General features: G+C 46.1%; 1 protein-coding gene across 1 annotated transcript in view; it reads left to right on the plus strand.

The window, feature by feature from the left end:
• The window catches only part of PLEKHG1 (pleckstrin homology and RhoGEF domain containing G1), a 473,068-nt gene that overhangs the window by 429,433 nt on the left and 26,250 nt on the right, over nt 1-17,385 (plus strand). The window contains 3 exon segments of the mRNA XM_063917905.1: nt 7,832-8,014; nt 9,551-9,646; nt 11,436-11,522. Coding sequence (XP_063773975.1) covers nt 7,832-8,014; nt 9,551-9,646; nt 11,436-11,522 — 366 coding nt within the window.

Genomic DNA, 17,385 nt, shown 5'->3' on the forward strand with positions numbered 1-17,385 from the left:
TTTGCAGGACAGTGCCCCCAATTCCGACACACGTCTAGCAGATGCCAATGCCAATAGCACCACATTAAGATCCCAAGGTGCCGTAGGAGGCACAAAGGGAGGCTGGATGTGCAGAACCCCTTTCAAGAAAGTCTGAACCTCAGGGAGGGCAGCCAATTGTTTCTGGAAGAAAATGGACAAGGCCGAAATCTGGAGTTTTATGGTGCCCAAACGCAGGCCCACATCAACACCTGCTTGCAGAAAGAGGAGAAACCGCCCTTGTTGAAACTCCATCATAGGAAACTTCTTGGATTCACACCAAGATGCGTACTTTTTCCTTTTCTTTTGTTCAGAATGCCGTTCCGATCATAGATCTGGCGTTCAACCTCCATGCCATCAAACGTAGCCTCGGTAAGTCTTGATAAGGGCCCCTGTTGCAGAAGATCCTCGCAAAGAGGAAGAGGCCTCAGATCTTCCAGCAGTAGCTCCAGAAGATCTGCGTACCAAGCCCTACTTGGCCAGTCCGGAGCAATGAGGATCGCCTGAACTCTTGTTCTTTTTATTCGTTTGAGAATCCTTGGGATGAGTGGAAGTGGAGGGAACGCATACACTGACTGGAACACCAATGGAGTTACCATGGCATCCACCGCCACTGCCTGTGGGTCTCTCGACCTGGAACAGTAGCTCCGAAGCTTCTTGTTGAGGCGGGAGGCCATCATGTTTATTTGAGGTACGCCCCAAAGACTTGTCACCTCCGCGAACACCTCCGGGTGGAGGCCCCACTCTCCTGATTGGAGATCGTGTCTGCTGAGGAAGTCCGCTTCCCAGTTGTCCACTCCCGGAATGAAGATTGCTGACAGCGCCACGCATGCTTTTCCGCCCAGAGGATGATTCTTGTTATCTCTGACATTCCAGCTATGCTCTTTGTTCCGCCTTGTCGGTTTATGTAGGCCACTGTCGTTACATTGTCCGACTGAACTTGAATGGCCTGATCTTTCAGATGTGCCGCTTGTAGAAGACCGTTGTACACGGCCCTTTGTTCCAGAATGTTTATTGGAAGGACGGATTCCAGACTTGACCACCTTCTTTGGAAGTTTTCCCCCTGGGTAACTGCCCCCCAACCTCTGAGATTTGGATCTGTGGTTGGGAGGATCCAATTCTAAATCCCGAACCTGCGGCCCTCTAGTTGGTGAGAAGTTTGCAGCCACCAGAGGAGCGAGATTCTGGCTTTCGGTGACAGACGTATCCTCTGGTGCATGTGAAGATGAGATCCCGACCATTTGTCCAGGAGATCCTGTTGGAAAGACTGTGCGTGAAATTTTCCGTACTGTAGAGCCTCGTAGGAGGCAACCATCTTCCCCAGAAGGCAAATGCATTGATGAACAGATACCCGGGCTGGCTTCAGAACATCCCGGACCATTGTTTGTATCACCAACTCCTTCTCTGCCAGCAGAAACACCCTCTTCCGTGGCAAGGATCAGCCTCAGGAAGGACAGTCTCTTTGTCGGCTCCAGATGCGACTTTGGAAGATTCAGAATCCATCCATGATCCTGGAGTAGTTGAGTTGAGAGAGCAATGCTCTGTAACAGCTTCTTCCTGGAAGACGCATTTATCAGCAGATCGTCCAGATAAGGAATTATGTTCACACCCTGCTTGAGGAGGAGTAGCATCATCTCCGCCATGACCTTGGTGAACACCCTTGTGCCATGGAGAGGCCAAACGGCAGTGCCTGGAACTGATAGTGACAGTCCAGCAGCGCAAATCTTAGATAAGCCTGGTGAGGCGGCCAGATCGGAATGTGAAGGTACGCATCCTTGATATCTAGGGACACCAGAAATTCCCCCTCCTCCAGACCTGAGATCACCGCTCTCAGAGACTCCATCTTGAATTTGAATTCCTTCAAATAAGGGTTCAATGACTTTAGGTTCAATATTGGTCTGACCGAACCATCCGGTTTCGGTACCACAAACAGGTTTGAGTAAAACCCTTTGTTTGTGAGGTGAGGTGGAACTGTAACAATAACATTTGCCTTTAGCAATTTTTGAATGGCCTCCTGTAGGATAGCACTTTCTGTCAGCAAAGCTGGTAAGCCTGATTTGAAGAATCTGTGAGGTGGGAGTTCTTAAAACTCCAGTCTGTACCCCTGGGTAACAATATCTTGTACCCAGGGGTCTAAGCATGATAACGCCCAGACATGACTGAAATTTCTGAATCTTGCTCCCACCTTGCCGACCTCCAGGCTGGGAGATCCAATGTCATGCCGAGGATTTTGAGGAAGCAGAACCAGGTTTCTGTTCCTGGGAACCTGTTGGAGCAGGTTTTCTGGATTTCTTCCGAACTCCTCTAAAGAAAGTGGAAGGGGGTTTGGACTTTTTAACTTTCGCGGTCCGAAAGGACTGCATAGTAGACGTAGGAAAAGATTTCCTAGTCGGCGGTGTTGCTGAGGGAAGAAAGGTCGACTTACCCGCAATTGCCGTGGAGATCCACGCATCTAATGCTTCCCCAAACAGAGCCTGACCTGTGAAGGGCAGGTTCTCCACACTTTTCTTGGATTCCGCATCCACAGACCATTGGCGCAGCCAGAGTCCCCTGCTTGCCGAGACAGCCATGGAAGAAGCCCTCGCATTAAGATGGCCAAGGTCCTTCAAGGCCTCCACCATGAAACCTGCAGAATCCTGTATGTGACGTAAAAACAATTCAATGTCACTTCTAGCCATAGAATCCAATTCCTCTAGTAATGTGCCTAACCACTTTACTATGGCTTTAGAAATCCATGCACAGGCAATAGTGGGTCTTAAAGCTACGCCAGCTGCTGTGTATAGTGATTTGAGCGTAGTCTCAATCTTGCGGTCAGCCAGCTCTTAAAGCGGTGGACCCAGGGACAGGTTAAACCACCTTTTTTGACAACCTAGATACAGAAGCGTCTACTACCGTCGGGATTTCTCACTTTTTCCTGTCCTCCTCAGGGAAAGGAAAAGCAATAAGAACCCTTTTTGGGATCTGGAATTTTTTTCTCTGGGTTTTCCCAGGATTTTTCAATCAATGCGTTTAGTTCTTTATCGCAGGGAATGTAAGGGAGGATTTCTTATGGTCAGTAAAGTAAGCCTCCTCTACTTGTTCAGGAACCTTATCAGTAATGTGTAAAATGTCCCTAATAGCCTCAATCATGAGTTGGTGCCCCTTAGCAAGGGTTGCATCTCCCCCCTGCATATCCCCATCACGTCTCTTGTATCAGAGTCTGTATCCGTGTCAGCTTGCATTATCTGGCAAGAGCACGCTTTTTAGGGCATACCAGTGGGGTCTTAGATGAGGTAGTGGAAGCTGAATACGCAAAAACCTCAACAGACTTTTTTAAAACCTGTGTTTCAGTCTAATTTTGAGCTATCCGAGAGGAAATCTGGGCTATCATTCCCCTAATAGAATCCACCCATGGGGGTGCGGAGTCAGAAGGCTGAGACAATACATTACAGTCCTGAGTACATGGAATAGACTCTTCAGGAGAAGATAAACACACTACAGCACAAGATACATGTTTATGTGAGCTATACAAACACACACACACACACACACACACACACACACACACACACACACACACACACACACACACACACACACACACAGGAAAATGCAGACACCGTTTCCCCCAGAGTACCTTCAGAGAGACACAGAGTATATGGAGCCAGCCACACAGCGCCCCAGTAGGCAGTTAATACACTAAACTGCCGGCGCTGACTGAATAACCTTAATGGATTAAACAGTGATAATTACACTCTTCCCCCCCCTTCCCTCCCCTCCCGGTTCTATAACACCCTGGTACTGCACAGGTATGCTGGAGTTATGTGGACGGCAGCACTCCCTGTCAGCGTCTCTTCTGTGTGTTCTGCAGGGAGAAAATGGCGCTGGGGAGTGCTGGATCCGCTCTGAGGAGAAGCCACGCTCCCTGTAATGGCGCGTCTTCCCGCTTTCACTGATTAAACTGGCCTGAGGTGATTTGGCTGCTAACAGTGGGATTAGCCCCTGTTAGCATCTGTGACCAGTGTAGAGTATTTGTGCTGGCCCAGGGCGCCTCTCACAGTGCCGCACATCAAGTACCACTGAGCCCTCCGGAGCGCAGCCTGTCAGAGCTGCGCTCCCACCCTTGTGCCGCCATTCTCGCCGGCGACCCGCTTATCGCCATATTCACCACTCTTCCATCTTCTTGCTCTGTTAGTAGGTGGCGGCCGTGATGCGGGAGTGAGCGGTCGCCTCGTGGGCTTACGATCAGCACCCTCAGGAGCTCAGTGTCCTATCAGCAGAGATAGAGAACCATTAACTTCTAGAGTTGGTTCCTTATCCCCCCCTCTAAGTCCCAGGAAGCAGGGAGGCTGTTGCCAGCAGCCTGCCTGTACCTAACACTCTAAAAAAACAATAAAACTAGAAAAACTCCAAGGAGCTCCCCTAACTGGCTCCACTGGGCACATTTTCTAAACTGTGTCTGGTAGGAGGGGCATAGAGGGAAGAACCAGCCCACACTATTAAACTCTTAAAGTGCCCATGGCTCCCAAGGGACCCGTCTATACCCCATGGTACTAATGTGGACCCCAGCATCCTCTAGGACGTAAGAGAAATATGTATCATAGTTGGGACAAAGTTCAGGGTGTTTTAAAAAATATTAATGACAATGACACTTTGCTTAATTATTTTGAACTATTGTCTTAGAGGTTCAGTCCACAGTACCATACCTCCCAACTGTCCCGATTTTCGCGAGACAGTCCCGTTTTTTGGGGACTGTCCCACCTGCGGGCCGCAGTGTACCGCGGTGGGGGGGGGGGGGCAGATGGGAGGCACTGTCACTCGCTGCTCTGCGGTGAATAGACGCAGCATCTATTCACTTGAGTCAGAGAGAGAGGGGCCATGCCAGCGGCTCACAGAGCGCTGGGCTTGTCCCCTCAGTGCCGAAAATGGGGGCAAGGCTCGCGATCGCGGGTCCTCCCACGAAGCCATGCCCCATTTATTAGGCCACACCCCTTTTTGGGAGCGCACGCGGCTTCGCTGCGCATGTGTCCCTCTTTCGACAAAAGATAAGTTGGGAGGTATGACAGTACTGTGTCTGTTGTTTGAGTGAGCAGTGAGAAAACCAAAGTGGGTACATCTACTGTGTTCTGTACGGTTCAGTACTCAACCCACTCACTTCCCTGTGGTCCCAGCAGCCTACCGAGGACCTTTTGGACCAAGCATGATCAGAAAAAGGACTTTCCATTCAGCTCTTTTTTCAGAGCTGAGTGAGAGGACTTGGGAGGCAAAATTTGGGTTAATGCCCAGTGATGCACTTTTCTACTCCTGAAAAAGATGCAGAACTTATTGGGCAATAGGACCTGAAAAGGAATCGCTTGTACTGTGTATGCATGTAAAATACACAGTAAGAGCCAGTTATGGAGCACAAGTGTAAAACTGCAGCACAAATGTTTGCAACGCCCTGATTTGCACAAGTGAGACCATTTTTATAGGGAAGTACATTCATGAATTTGCAGTCCATGATGGCAGTGTCAGAGTGGATTCTAACGTTTCCGCCATCTGATAGGAGGAGTCTGGCAGATCACAGATGCTCCTTTATAAAGTGCGGATTAATCCCACAAATCCCGGACGTTAGTATACCGGCGGCGGGGCGAGCGCATAGAGCCCCTTGCAGGCCCGGCGTCTCGCTGCGCTCGCCACAGGTTCTATTCCCACTCTATGGGTGTCGTGGATGAGTGGGAATAGCCCCTATTAGTCGGGATTACAGCTGTCTGCATTGTCAGCGGCTGGGATTCCGGCGTCTGTATCCTGACCACGAGGTCCCGACCACCGGCAAATTAACAAAATCCTTCTTTAAGTTTTGAGTTTCGGTGAAGGGATAGTAGATTGTAGATAACTATTCCTAATCTTCCTGCTTTATCTGTTACTGCAGAAATATACATTTTCTGACTTGTCAGCTTATATGTTTAACCCTGCAGAGTAATCATATTGTGTCTGACACAGCCAGCTGTTCAGCCTGGAAGATAACTGGAAATATTTGGCTATATGTCACTATAAATTTATTGAGCACCTACAGTATGTCTTGCTTGTACAATAATGAATGAAACAAACATCCCAAATTCCTATCATGTCAGAACTATTCCTCAGATAAAATATACTGTATACAGGTGAAACTCAGAAAATTAGAATATCGTGCAAAAGTTTATTTCAGTAATTCAACTTAAAAGGTGAAACTAATATATTATATAGACTCATTACATGCAAAGTGAGATATTTCAAGCCTTTGTTATAATTTTGATGACTGTGGCTTACAGCTTAAGAAAACCCCAAATCCAAAATCTCAGAAAATTAGAATATTACATAAAAGCCATGAAAAAAGGATTTTAAATACAGAAATGTCGGCCCTCTGAAAAGTACAATCATGCATATGTACTCAGTACTTGGTTTGTGCCCCTTTTGCATGAATTACTGCCTCAATGCAGCGTGGCATGGATTCTATCAGCCTGTGATGTCATAACTTCAAATAGATGAGTTCTAATGGATAGGAATACTTGCCTACTTTAAAAATCTCCTCTCTGGGAGAAGCCCTCGGAGGGTATACAGGTGGCAAGATGAGGCCGGAACATTTGCATTATTAGTCCTCGCCCTCTCTCTCTGCTAAATGTCACGAATCGCACATATAGGAACAGGAGCGGTGGCAAAATGATGAAATTAGTGTAAAATCACATCACTAGGCCCACCCCCTCTGTACGGCCCCCAATTCCAGGTATTATTCTACCCATCCTGCCCACTTCACTAGGAAGTTGTCGGGATATAGGAGGAGTACCCACTCTTCTGGTGCTGGGGACAACTCTAACAACCGTGAGTCTCCCGTAGGTTCCGGGAGAGTATGTATGTATGTATATTATATTGGATTTCTCTGATCTGTGCAATAGCCGTCAGCCTACAGCTTTGTGCATTATATGGTCATATACCTCCTCTTTGATTTAGTGTAACTGGGATACAGGGATCTTTTGAAGCTTCACAACGTCTATGAAAGTGTTTTGATGCAGATTTTGTAGTAATTAGTGAGGCTTGGCCTGAGCTGACCTAGCAGATTAGCATTTTCAACCTTCTATTCATAATAATGGAGGTCAGCCACAGTGTGTCATTCGGTTTCTGTGAGCACGCAGTTTCTGTGATACAAATACTCTGCAAGATCTAGATATTTATTATAGCAGAATACTGTACATTGTATTTAACACTGTTTTGTTAAGTTCCCTAAAAGGCTTTCAGATGTAGGTCCTGCAATTAACTGGATGTCTAAGGTTTTATTGGTGAATAATAATAGAAAATCAAATAAATAGCTGAGTTCAGTTACCATACACCATGTACAACATCAAATATTAGACACTTGTTACCAGCCCGTTAAAATGACGGACCAACATAATAGTAATGTCAGCGCCAGCCTGAATGGAGCAACAATTGAATTGGTCTGTCTGGTGTCATCTAGTGGCCACCGGCGCTCAAAACACTTGAATCTCCCCCATAGAGCTGAGGTGCAGTGTTAGCCTTTTATTACATAGGATGAAATATAACAATGTATGTCAAATACGTTTTTTAAGACTTCTAGAAAGGGGGCTGACAATGATACAACAATGTAGTGAAAAGTAGCTATGAGCTAATTGAGTTATTGACAGTCACGGACTTGGCTGCATAAAATTGCACCTTCAGTGGTGTTTTTTGCACCTGAAATGTCCCTAATCCTATGCCAACCTCCCTGCCTGGCATATGTTGGAATAGATAGTATGTAGTAAGATATATAAGTGTGTGTTATGACTGCTAACCTTTATACTTTGTTTGATATCTTCTCCAGGAGATTCAGAGCTTGCTTACTAATTGGAAAGGGCCAGACCTGACCAGTTATGGAGAATTGGTTCTAGAAGGCACATTTCGTTTTCAACGAGCCAAGAATGAGCGCACTTTGTTTCTGTTTGACCGGCTGCTCCTCATCACAAAGAAAAGAGACGACTCTTACACATACAAAGCCCATATCCTGGTAGGTCACAGCTCTGGAGAGAGAGCGGCCCTGCATCTCATTCATTGTAACAAGGTTCTCTTTGTGGCTGCTGCACATTCATCTAACAGCCTAGAAGTGATTCAGCAGTCACATGAAGCCTTTAGTATGACACTTGAGAATTATAATTTATAAAGAGAGGGCATGACTGAAGAATGTGTCAAAGAATCACGAGCAAGAGTCTCAAATATGCTAATATTTATATTTGTAAATGACTTGCTTACCAAACAATATCTGCCTTTCATAACCATCAGGGCTCTATATAATGCTCCCTATAAATAAAGTAGATTTAATTATAGAACATCTATGACTATATACAGTATACAATAGATATTCCAATGTTATGTGCTACAAGTAACAGGATTAGACTTGTGCTGTTTTGTTTGAACATCTGGCCTGATTGTTGTAAGCTAGATGTTATTTAAAACAATTTCTGACAATCAAACATGAAACCTCTCCTCTATATATAATAATCCACACTTACTGTCAGGGCTGTAACTAGGGGCGTGCAAGCATCGCCATCACACAGGGTGCAGGACCCTGAGGAAGTCACTGTCCCTGCCCCATGGCCCCTGCATCTGGCTAGCTGGGTGCCTGGAACGGCTCCAGACACTCACCCTGTAGCCTGTACAGCCATCAAGTGAGACCTGAGAATGCTTTGGGCAGTGTTGCACTTCCCCTACCCGATGCTGGTGGCCACACCCCTTTTGCATGACATCATTATGTCATATAGTCAGGGGGCAGGTTCAGGGTGCACTGCTGCCCTGTTACAGCACTGAAGGTAGGATTATGTTTACTAAGATGCTGCAGAAAACTAAAGCACAGGATAGAACACAAAGTTATCTAATGATATGTTGGTAATAAATGGACACAACGTGTGTTTTAGCTAATCCTAAGGTAAAAAACTGCTGCATGCAACCATTGATGTAGCAGAATAAGGATTTACACTACTGACAGGTCGCTTTCAAAGGTGAGTCAATAGATTGGGTGAGAAAGTTACATCCGTCAGACAGATGATAATGACATGACGGCCATGTGTGTACAATCTGCTGTACAATTTTAATATAAGTATTTCTAGGCCAGACAAGTTTTTGCAGAAATCACAAACTCTACGAACACTTGAAGTATTTATGTAGTACACATTTATTTGTCAGTATTTTCATGTAACTCCAGCAGTTCACTTGTGGGATCAATCAACATAATTATCAGTTTTGAAATTAATAACTCTGAAGTCTGCGGAAAATATTTTTCCTTTTTAATTTTTTTCTTACGATTTTATTCTGAATGTAAAATCGTATTTTTGTGTAACTTTTTAAAATCTCTTGTAGTACAAGAGATTTGGTGGTTTCCAATCCATTTTATGCTCTTCTTGGTTTTGTTATAGTTAAATAACATCTCTGAAAATATTCTGTATCCTGAATAATGTCAGTGCTTTAGGATGGTCTATATACAGTAGCTTGAAAAGGAAATATCATGAATGAGTAGCTGCTAAACCCACACTTGTCTCGTCTTCTGTAGTGTTGCAATCTTATGCTGGTAGAAGTTATTCCAAAGGAGCCTCTGAGCTTCAGTGTGTTTCACTACAAGAACCCCAAGCTCCAGCACACAGTACAGGTAATGAATTTACATTCAGACTTTGCTACATGACAGACAAGGTCAAGGACTGGAGAGGGTCACAGCACTAAGCTCTGATTTTGACATGTATCATTACTGGAGATCAGGAGAGGTAGGCTATTACAACGGCACATTCTGGAAGAAAGCTTTTTTTTTTTTTAAAAGAAAAGATCTTTTTATAGAGAACATACCCATGCACAAGAGAATACTTTACGCCTCATATAAAGGCCACTTTTTGAGCATTTGTATTGTACTCTTGTACCTGCCTATCAGGTTATGTTTTATGGAATGCCTTCAATGGGATTCGATTAATGGTGGGTACACACTATGCGATACACTCCATGAGCGATACCCTCCCCTGACCTGTCGACATAGTGCTTACACACTGTGACGTCATGACACGGCCAGCCCAAACATGCAGTTTCTGACCATATTATCAGATTGAGCTTACATGTACAGCCGACGCCTGGGAGCGCACATCAGGCATCGCTTGTAGCATACACACTGGGTGATATTGTAAACCATATCGCTCAGGAGAGTAAAAATAGTGAGTATGCACCTTAACTGATTGACATTTCAATCAAAGGGATTATGCATGCATTGGTTTATTGCTTCCATTGCATGGATTTATTTCTTACATTTGTGTTCTACCACTTTTATGTAGCCATGGATGATGGAGGTTTAAAGAACATGGCCTGCTCCCTCCTGTGGGCGATGATGCTTTTCCTGGCATAGTAAATCTGAGATTGCAATAGAGCACTTTTTTTATTTGTTGGGAATTCTGTTGCTGAACATAAAATCTTATGCCCCCGGGATTATGTTTTACCTTCAATGGGTGGAAAAGTGACTTTTTGGTTCTGATCACTTCCTAATACAATAGATGTGCCATATTTATCACCTACACATGTGTCCTCTTTGCTCCATATGCTACAAGTCGCATTACACATAACACGTGAGTGCTGCATGACTCGGTAGCGTTGAACGTCGTTTTTTCCGTCTGTTGTCACGGAAATGCATCTTAGACACAATGCAATACATTAGGACACAGGAGCAGCTTCTGCTGATTAAAATGATATGCAACATGCCTATATTCTATGTGTAATAGCAGCTCTATCTGCATCCAAAATGAAATGTTGCAGTGTTTGGGAGGAAAACACTGTAGCATAGCATTTTGTATGCAAGTGTAGTCACAGTCAAATACAGAATATACAGTAGGTATGCTGAATATCATTTTAATCTGGAAAAGTGGCTTGCGCGTCCTATTGCATTACATTTTCGTGGCAAAAGACGCTCGGTGCTACAGAGTCCCACCATGGCTTGACGCAACTTGAAGGGCTGTTTAGCGTGACTGCAGCAAGGATGTAAGAGGACATCTGTACATGGAGTTTCTGATCCCGCCCTGATCCACGATACCCATAGAGGGAAAATATAATCTGTGTCCCCATCATGGCAAGCGCAGCGAGCCGCAAGGGGCTTTCTAGTGCTCACCGAGCTACCGGCATATTGGTGGCCGGGATCCCGCTTGTAGCCTCATTCCAAACAATGGCGTACTGTATATTAGAATTTTACGCATTTAAATATATGTGAAAAAAAAAACACATTTCTTTACATTTAACCTCCGTTATGGTACTTTTTTTTTAGATGTTTCTTGCTCCATTTAAGTGTCTTGTGAACATACCCACTTGGTTTTTCACATACATTTGGACTTAGGAAGATAAAAAGTTTAAGAATTTTCATTTACGTTTTGCTATTGCTTTAGTTAATGCCAAGTGTTTTGCAATTTTCACAGGCCAAGTCACAGCCAGATAAACGTCTGTGGATTCTACACTTGAAGAGATTGATACTAGAAAACCACCCAGCTAAAATACCAGCAAAGGTAGATTTCCACTTAAATAGATTGCTGAAAATATTATATGTTGTGTATCAATTACTACAGCAAAGTGAGAATAATAAATGCATATGTACATGTTCGCTACAAATGTGGCTGCGCCTAGAGTGGCCTATAAACTGTACATGCTGTTTTTTTGCTGATTCCCCAATGAATCGCCAATCATCGATGTTCGCCTATCGGGCAGGGAATATGTGAGGCAATTGACATTGCACCTTTTTATCTCTTTTATACAAAATACATTAACATTTTAAAATGTTAATATTTTTTAAGCATCATTAGATACACTATTACCTTCAATTTTGCAATAATTGCCATATATTTACTTTATTACATTAATTTTGATGTTGCAAGATTCGTTAAAGATGCATCTATTCTTAATAAACATAGTATGTAGGCTGAATTTCCAGCAGTTGGTCAGCTTTCACACGTAGTCACTTAGGAATGTCTTTCTCTTTACATTTAAAATCATGAGCATTGCACCATATAATTTTGTGTCCAACACTAAGGGGGATATCCAATTAGCCCCGGTAAATTACCGTGGCTAATTGTCCCGCCGGGGGCTAGCTAATTAGCCCCCCGATAAACCGCGGCACGTGCTGGCTTATCGGGGGATTTTGTTTCACCTGACTTTCGGGAGAAGGTTTTTTTTTTTTTGTTTTTTTTTACAGGCGAGTTCCCACGCAGGCACGGGGATAGAGCTGGATTAAGCCATTGGAGGGGGGTCCGGGGTACTTAAGATAGGTGGGCCCTATGGTATAAAATGAAAATGATATATTTAGGTCATCGCGGAATATGTTTTAGTTAAAATAGAATAAGGTATGTATCTGGCATACCAGATATGTGGAAAGACCAAAACAGTTTCTTCTTTACTTTAATTAATAGAGTAAAAGCTATTTCTCTGACGTCCTAAGTGGATGCTGGGACTCCGTAAGGACCATGGGGAATAGCGGCTCCGCAGGAGACTGGGCACAACTATAAAGAAAGATTTAGGTCTAACTGGTGTGCACTGGCTCCTCCCACTATGACCCTCCTCCAGACTTCAGTTAGAATCTTGTGCCTGGCTGAGCTGGATGCACACTAGGGGCTCTCCTGAGCTCCTAGAAAGAAAGTATATTTAGGTTTTTTATTTTACAGTGAGATCTGCTGGCAACAGACTCACTGCAGCGAGGGACTAAGGGGAGAAGAAGCGAACCTACCTAACAGGTGGTAGTTTGGGCTTCTTAGGCTACTGGACACCATTAGCTCCAGAGGGATCGACCGCAGGACCCGACCTTGGTGTTCGTTCCCGGAGCCGCGCCGCCGCCCCCCTTACAGAGCCAGAAGCATGAAGAGGTCCGGAAAATCGGCGGCAGAAGACTTCGGTCTTCACCAAGGTAGCGCACAGCACTGCAGCTGTGCGCCATTGCTCCTCATGTACACCTCACACTCCGGTCACTGATGGGTGCAGGGCGCTGGGGGGGGGCGCCCTGAGGGCAATATATGACACCTTGGCTGGCAAATCTACATCATATATAGTCCTAGAGGCTATATAGATGTAAAAATACCCCTGCCAGTATTCCAGAAAAAGCGGGAGAAGTCCGCCGGAAAAGGGGCGGGGCCATCTCCCTCAGCACACTGGCGCCATTTTTCCCTCACAGCTCCGCTGGAAGGAAGCTCCCTGGCTCTCCCCTGCAGTCTGAACACTACAGAAGGGTAAAAAAGAGAGGGGGGGCACTAAATTTAGGCGCAGGATATATATATATATATTGATATATAAAAAGCAGCTATAAGGGAATACACTCATTTATAGTGGGATCCCTGTGTTATATAGCGCTCTGGTGTGTGCTGGCATACTCTCTCTCTGTCTCCCCAAAGAGCTTTGTGGGGTCCTGTCCTCTGTCAGAGCATTCCCTGTGTGTTTGCGGTGTGTCGGTACGGCTGTGTCGACATGTTTGATGAGGAGGCTTATGTGGAGGCGGAGCAGATGCCTGTAAATGTGATGTCACCCCCTGCGGGGTCGACACCTGAGTGGATGGTGCTGTGGAAGGAATTACGTGACAGTGTCGACTCCTTGCATAAAAGGTTTGACGACATACTTAATGTGGGACAGCCGGCTTCTCAGCCTGTGCCTGCCCAGGCGTCTCAAAAGCCATCAGGGGCTCTAAAACACCCGCTACCTCAGATGGCAGACACAGATGTCGACACGGATACTGACTCCAGTGTCGACGACGATGAGACTAATGTAACTTCCAGTAGGGCCACACGTTACATGATTGAGGCAATGAAAAATGTGTTGCACGTTTCTGATGTTACCCCCGGTACCACAAAAAAGGGTATTATGTTTGGAGAGAGAAAACTACCAGTAGCTTTTCCTCCATCTGAGGAGTTAAATGAAGTGTGTGAAGAAGCGTGGGCTTCCCCTGATAAAAAGCTGGTAATTTCTAAGAGGTTACTAATGGCGTACCCTTTCCCGCCAGAGGATAGGTTACGCTGGGAAACATCCCCTAGGGTGGATAAAGCGCTCACACGCTTGTCAAAGAAGGTGGCACTACCGTCTCCAGATACGGCCGCCCTGAAGGAATCTGCTGATAGAAAGCAGGAGGCTATCCTGAAATCTATATATACACACACAGGTGTTATACTGAGACCGGCTATTGCTTCAGCCTGGATGTGCAGTGCTGCTGCTGCATGGTCAGATTCCCTGTCAGAAAATATAGATACCCTAGACAGGGACACTATATTGCTAACCGTAGAGCATATAAAAGACGCACTTTTATACATGAGGGATGCACAGAGGGATATTTGCCGGCTGGCATCCAAAATTAGTGCAATGTCCATTTCTGCCAGGAGAGGGTTATGGACTCGGCAGTGGACAGGAGATGCAGATTCCAAAAGACACATGGAAGTTCTGCCTTATAAGGGTGAGGAGTTGTTCGGGGATGGTCCCTCGGACCTCGTTTCCACAGCAACAACTGGGAAGTCTACATTTTTACCCCATGTTCCCTCACAACCAAAGAAAGCACCGTATTATCAGGTACAGTCCTTTCGGCCCAATAGGGGCAAGCGGGTTAAAGGTGGGTCCTTTCTGCCCAGAGGCAGAGGTAGGGGAAAGAAGCTGCAGCATACAGCCAGTTCCCAGGAGCAAAAGTCCTCCCCCGCTTCCTCTAAGTCCACAGCATGACGCTGGGGCTCCACAGGCGGAGCCAGGTACGGTGGGGGCCCGTCTCAAATATTTCAGCAATCAGTGGGCTCGCTCACGGGTGGATCCCTGGATTTTTCAGATAGTATCTCAGGGGTACAAGCTGGAATTCGAGACGTCTCCTCCCCGCCGTTTCCTCAAATCTGCCTTGCCAACCACTCCCTCAGGCAGGGAGGCAGTGTTACAGGCAATTCACAAGCTGTATTCACAACAGGTGATAGTAAAGGTACCCCTACTTCAACAAGGACGGGGTTACTATTCCACAATGTTTGTGGTACCGAAACCGGACGGTTCGGTGAGACCCATTTTAAATTTGAAATCCTTGAACACATATATAAAAAAATTCAAGTTCAAGATGGAATCGCTCAGGGCGGTTATTGCAAGCCTGGACGAGGGGGATTACATGGTATCACTGGACATCAAGGATGCTTACCTGCATGTCCCCATTTACCATCCTCACCAGGAGTACCTCAGATTTGTGGTACAGGATTGTCATTACCAATTCCAGACGTTGCCGTTCGGTCTATCCACGGCTCCGAGGGTCTTTACCAAGGTAATGGCCGAAATGATGATACTCCTTCGAAAGAAGGGAGTTTTAATTATCCCGTACTTGGACGATCTCCTGATAAAGGCGAGGTCCAGAGAGCAGTTGTTGGTCGGGGTAGCACTATCTCGAGAAGTGCTACAACAGCACGGCTGGATTCTAAACATTCCAAAGTCACAGCTGGTCCCTACGACACGTCTACTGTTCCTGGGGATGGTTCTGGACACAGAACAGAAATAAGTGTTTCTCCCGGAGGAGAAGGCCAAGGAGCTGTCATCTCTAGTCAGAGGCCTCCTAAAACCAAAACAGGTGTCGGTGCATCACTGCACGCGGATCCTAGGAAAAATGGTAGCTTCCTACGAAGCGATTCCATTCGGCAGGTTTCATGCAAGAACCTTTCAGTGGGACCTGTTGGACAAGTGGTCCGGATCACATCTTCAGATGCATCGACTGATAACCCTGTCTCCAAGGACAAGGGTGTCTCTGCTGTGGTGGCTGCAGAGTGCTCATCTTCAAGAGGGCCGCAGATTCGGCATACAGGACTGGGTCCTGGTGACCACGGATGCCAGCCTTCGAGGCTGGGGGGCAGTCACACAGGGAAGAAACTTCCAAGGACTATGGTCAAGTCAGGAGACTTCCCTGCACATAAATATTCTGGAACTAAGGGCAATTTACAATGCCCTAAGTCAGGCAAAACCCCTGCTTCAAAACCAGCCGGTACTGATCCAGTCAGACAACATCACGGCGGTCACCCATGTAAACCGACAAGGCGGCATGAGAAGCAGGACGGCGATGGCAGAAGCCACAAGGATTCTCCGATGGGCGGAAAATCACGTGTTAGCACTGTCAGCAGTGTTCATTCCGGGAGTGGACAACTGGGAAGCAGACTTCCTCAGCAGGCACGACCTCCACCCGGGAGAGTGGGGACTTCATCCAGAAGTCTTCCAAATGATTGTAAACCGTTGGGAAAGGCCACAGGTGGACATGATGGCGTCCCGCCTAAACAAAAAGCTAAAAAAGTATTGCGCCAGGTCAAGAGACCCGCAGGCGATAGCTGTGGACGCTCTAGTGACACCGTGGGTGTACCGGTCGGTTTATGTGTTCCCTCCTTTTCCTCTCATACCAAAGGTACTGAGGATAATACAGAGAAGAGGAGTAAGAACTATACTCATTGTTCCGGATTGGCCAAGAAGAGCTTGGTACCCGGAACTTCAAGAAATGATCTCAGAGGACCCATGGCCTCTACCGCTCAGACAAGACCTGCTGCTGCAGGGGCCCTGTCTGTTCCAAGACTTACCGCGGCTGCGTTTGACGGCATGGCGGTTGAACACCGGATCCTGAAGGAAAAGGGCATTCCGGATGAAGTCATTCCTACGCTGATTAAGGCTAGGAAAGAAGTAACCGCAAACCATTATCACCGCATATGGCGAAAATATGTTGCGTGGTGTGAGGCCAGGAAGGCCCCAACGGAGGAATTTCAACTAGGCCGTTTCCTGCACTTCCTACGGTCAGGGGTGACTATGGGCCTAAAATTAGGTTCCATTAAGGTCCAGATTTCGGCTCTATCGATTTTCTTCCAGAGAGAACTGGCTTCACTACCTGAAGTTCAGACTTTTGTTAAGGGAGTGCTGCATATTCAGCCCCCTTTTGTGCCTCCAGTGGCACCGTGGGATCTCAACGTGGTGTTGGATTTCCTAAAGTCACATTGGTTTGAGCCACTGAAAACCGTGGATTTTAAATATCTCACGTGGAAAGTGGTCATGTTGTTGGCCTTGGCTTCGGCCAGGCGTGTATCAGAATTGGCAGCTTTGTCATGTAAAAGCCCTTATCTGATTTTCCATATGGATAGGGCAGAATTGAGGACTCGTCTCCAGTTTCTCCCTAAAGTGGTATCAGCGTTTCATCTGAACCAACCTATTGTGGTGCCTGCGGCTACAAAAGACTTGGAGGCTTCCAAGTTGTTGGACGTAGTCAGGGCCCTGAAAATATATGTTTCCAGGACAGCTGGAGTCAGAAAGACTGATTCGCTATTTATCCTGTATGCGCCCAACAAGTTGGGTGCACCTGCTTCAAAGCAGACTATTGCTCGCTGGATCTGTAGTACGATTCAGCTTGCACATTCTGCG

This window comes from Pseudophryne corroboree, chromosome 4, assembly GCF_028390025.1.
Source record: "Pseudophryne corroboree isolate aPseCor3 chromosome 4, aPseCor3.hap2, whole genome shotgun sequence".
Lineage (NCBI taxonomy): Eukaryota > Metazoa > Chordata > Amphibia > Anura > Myobatrachidae > Pseudophryne > Pseudophryne corroboree.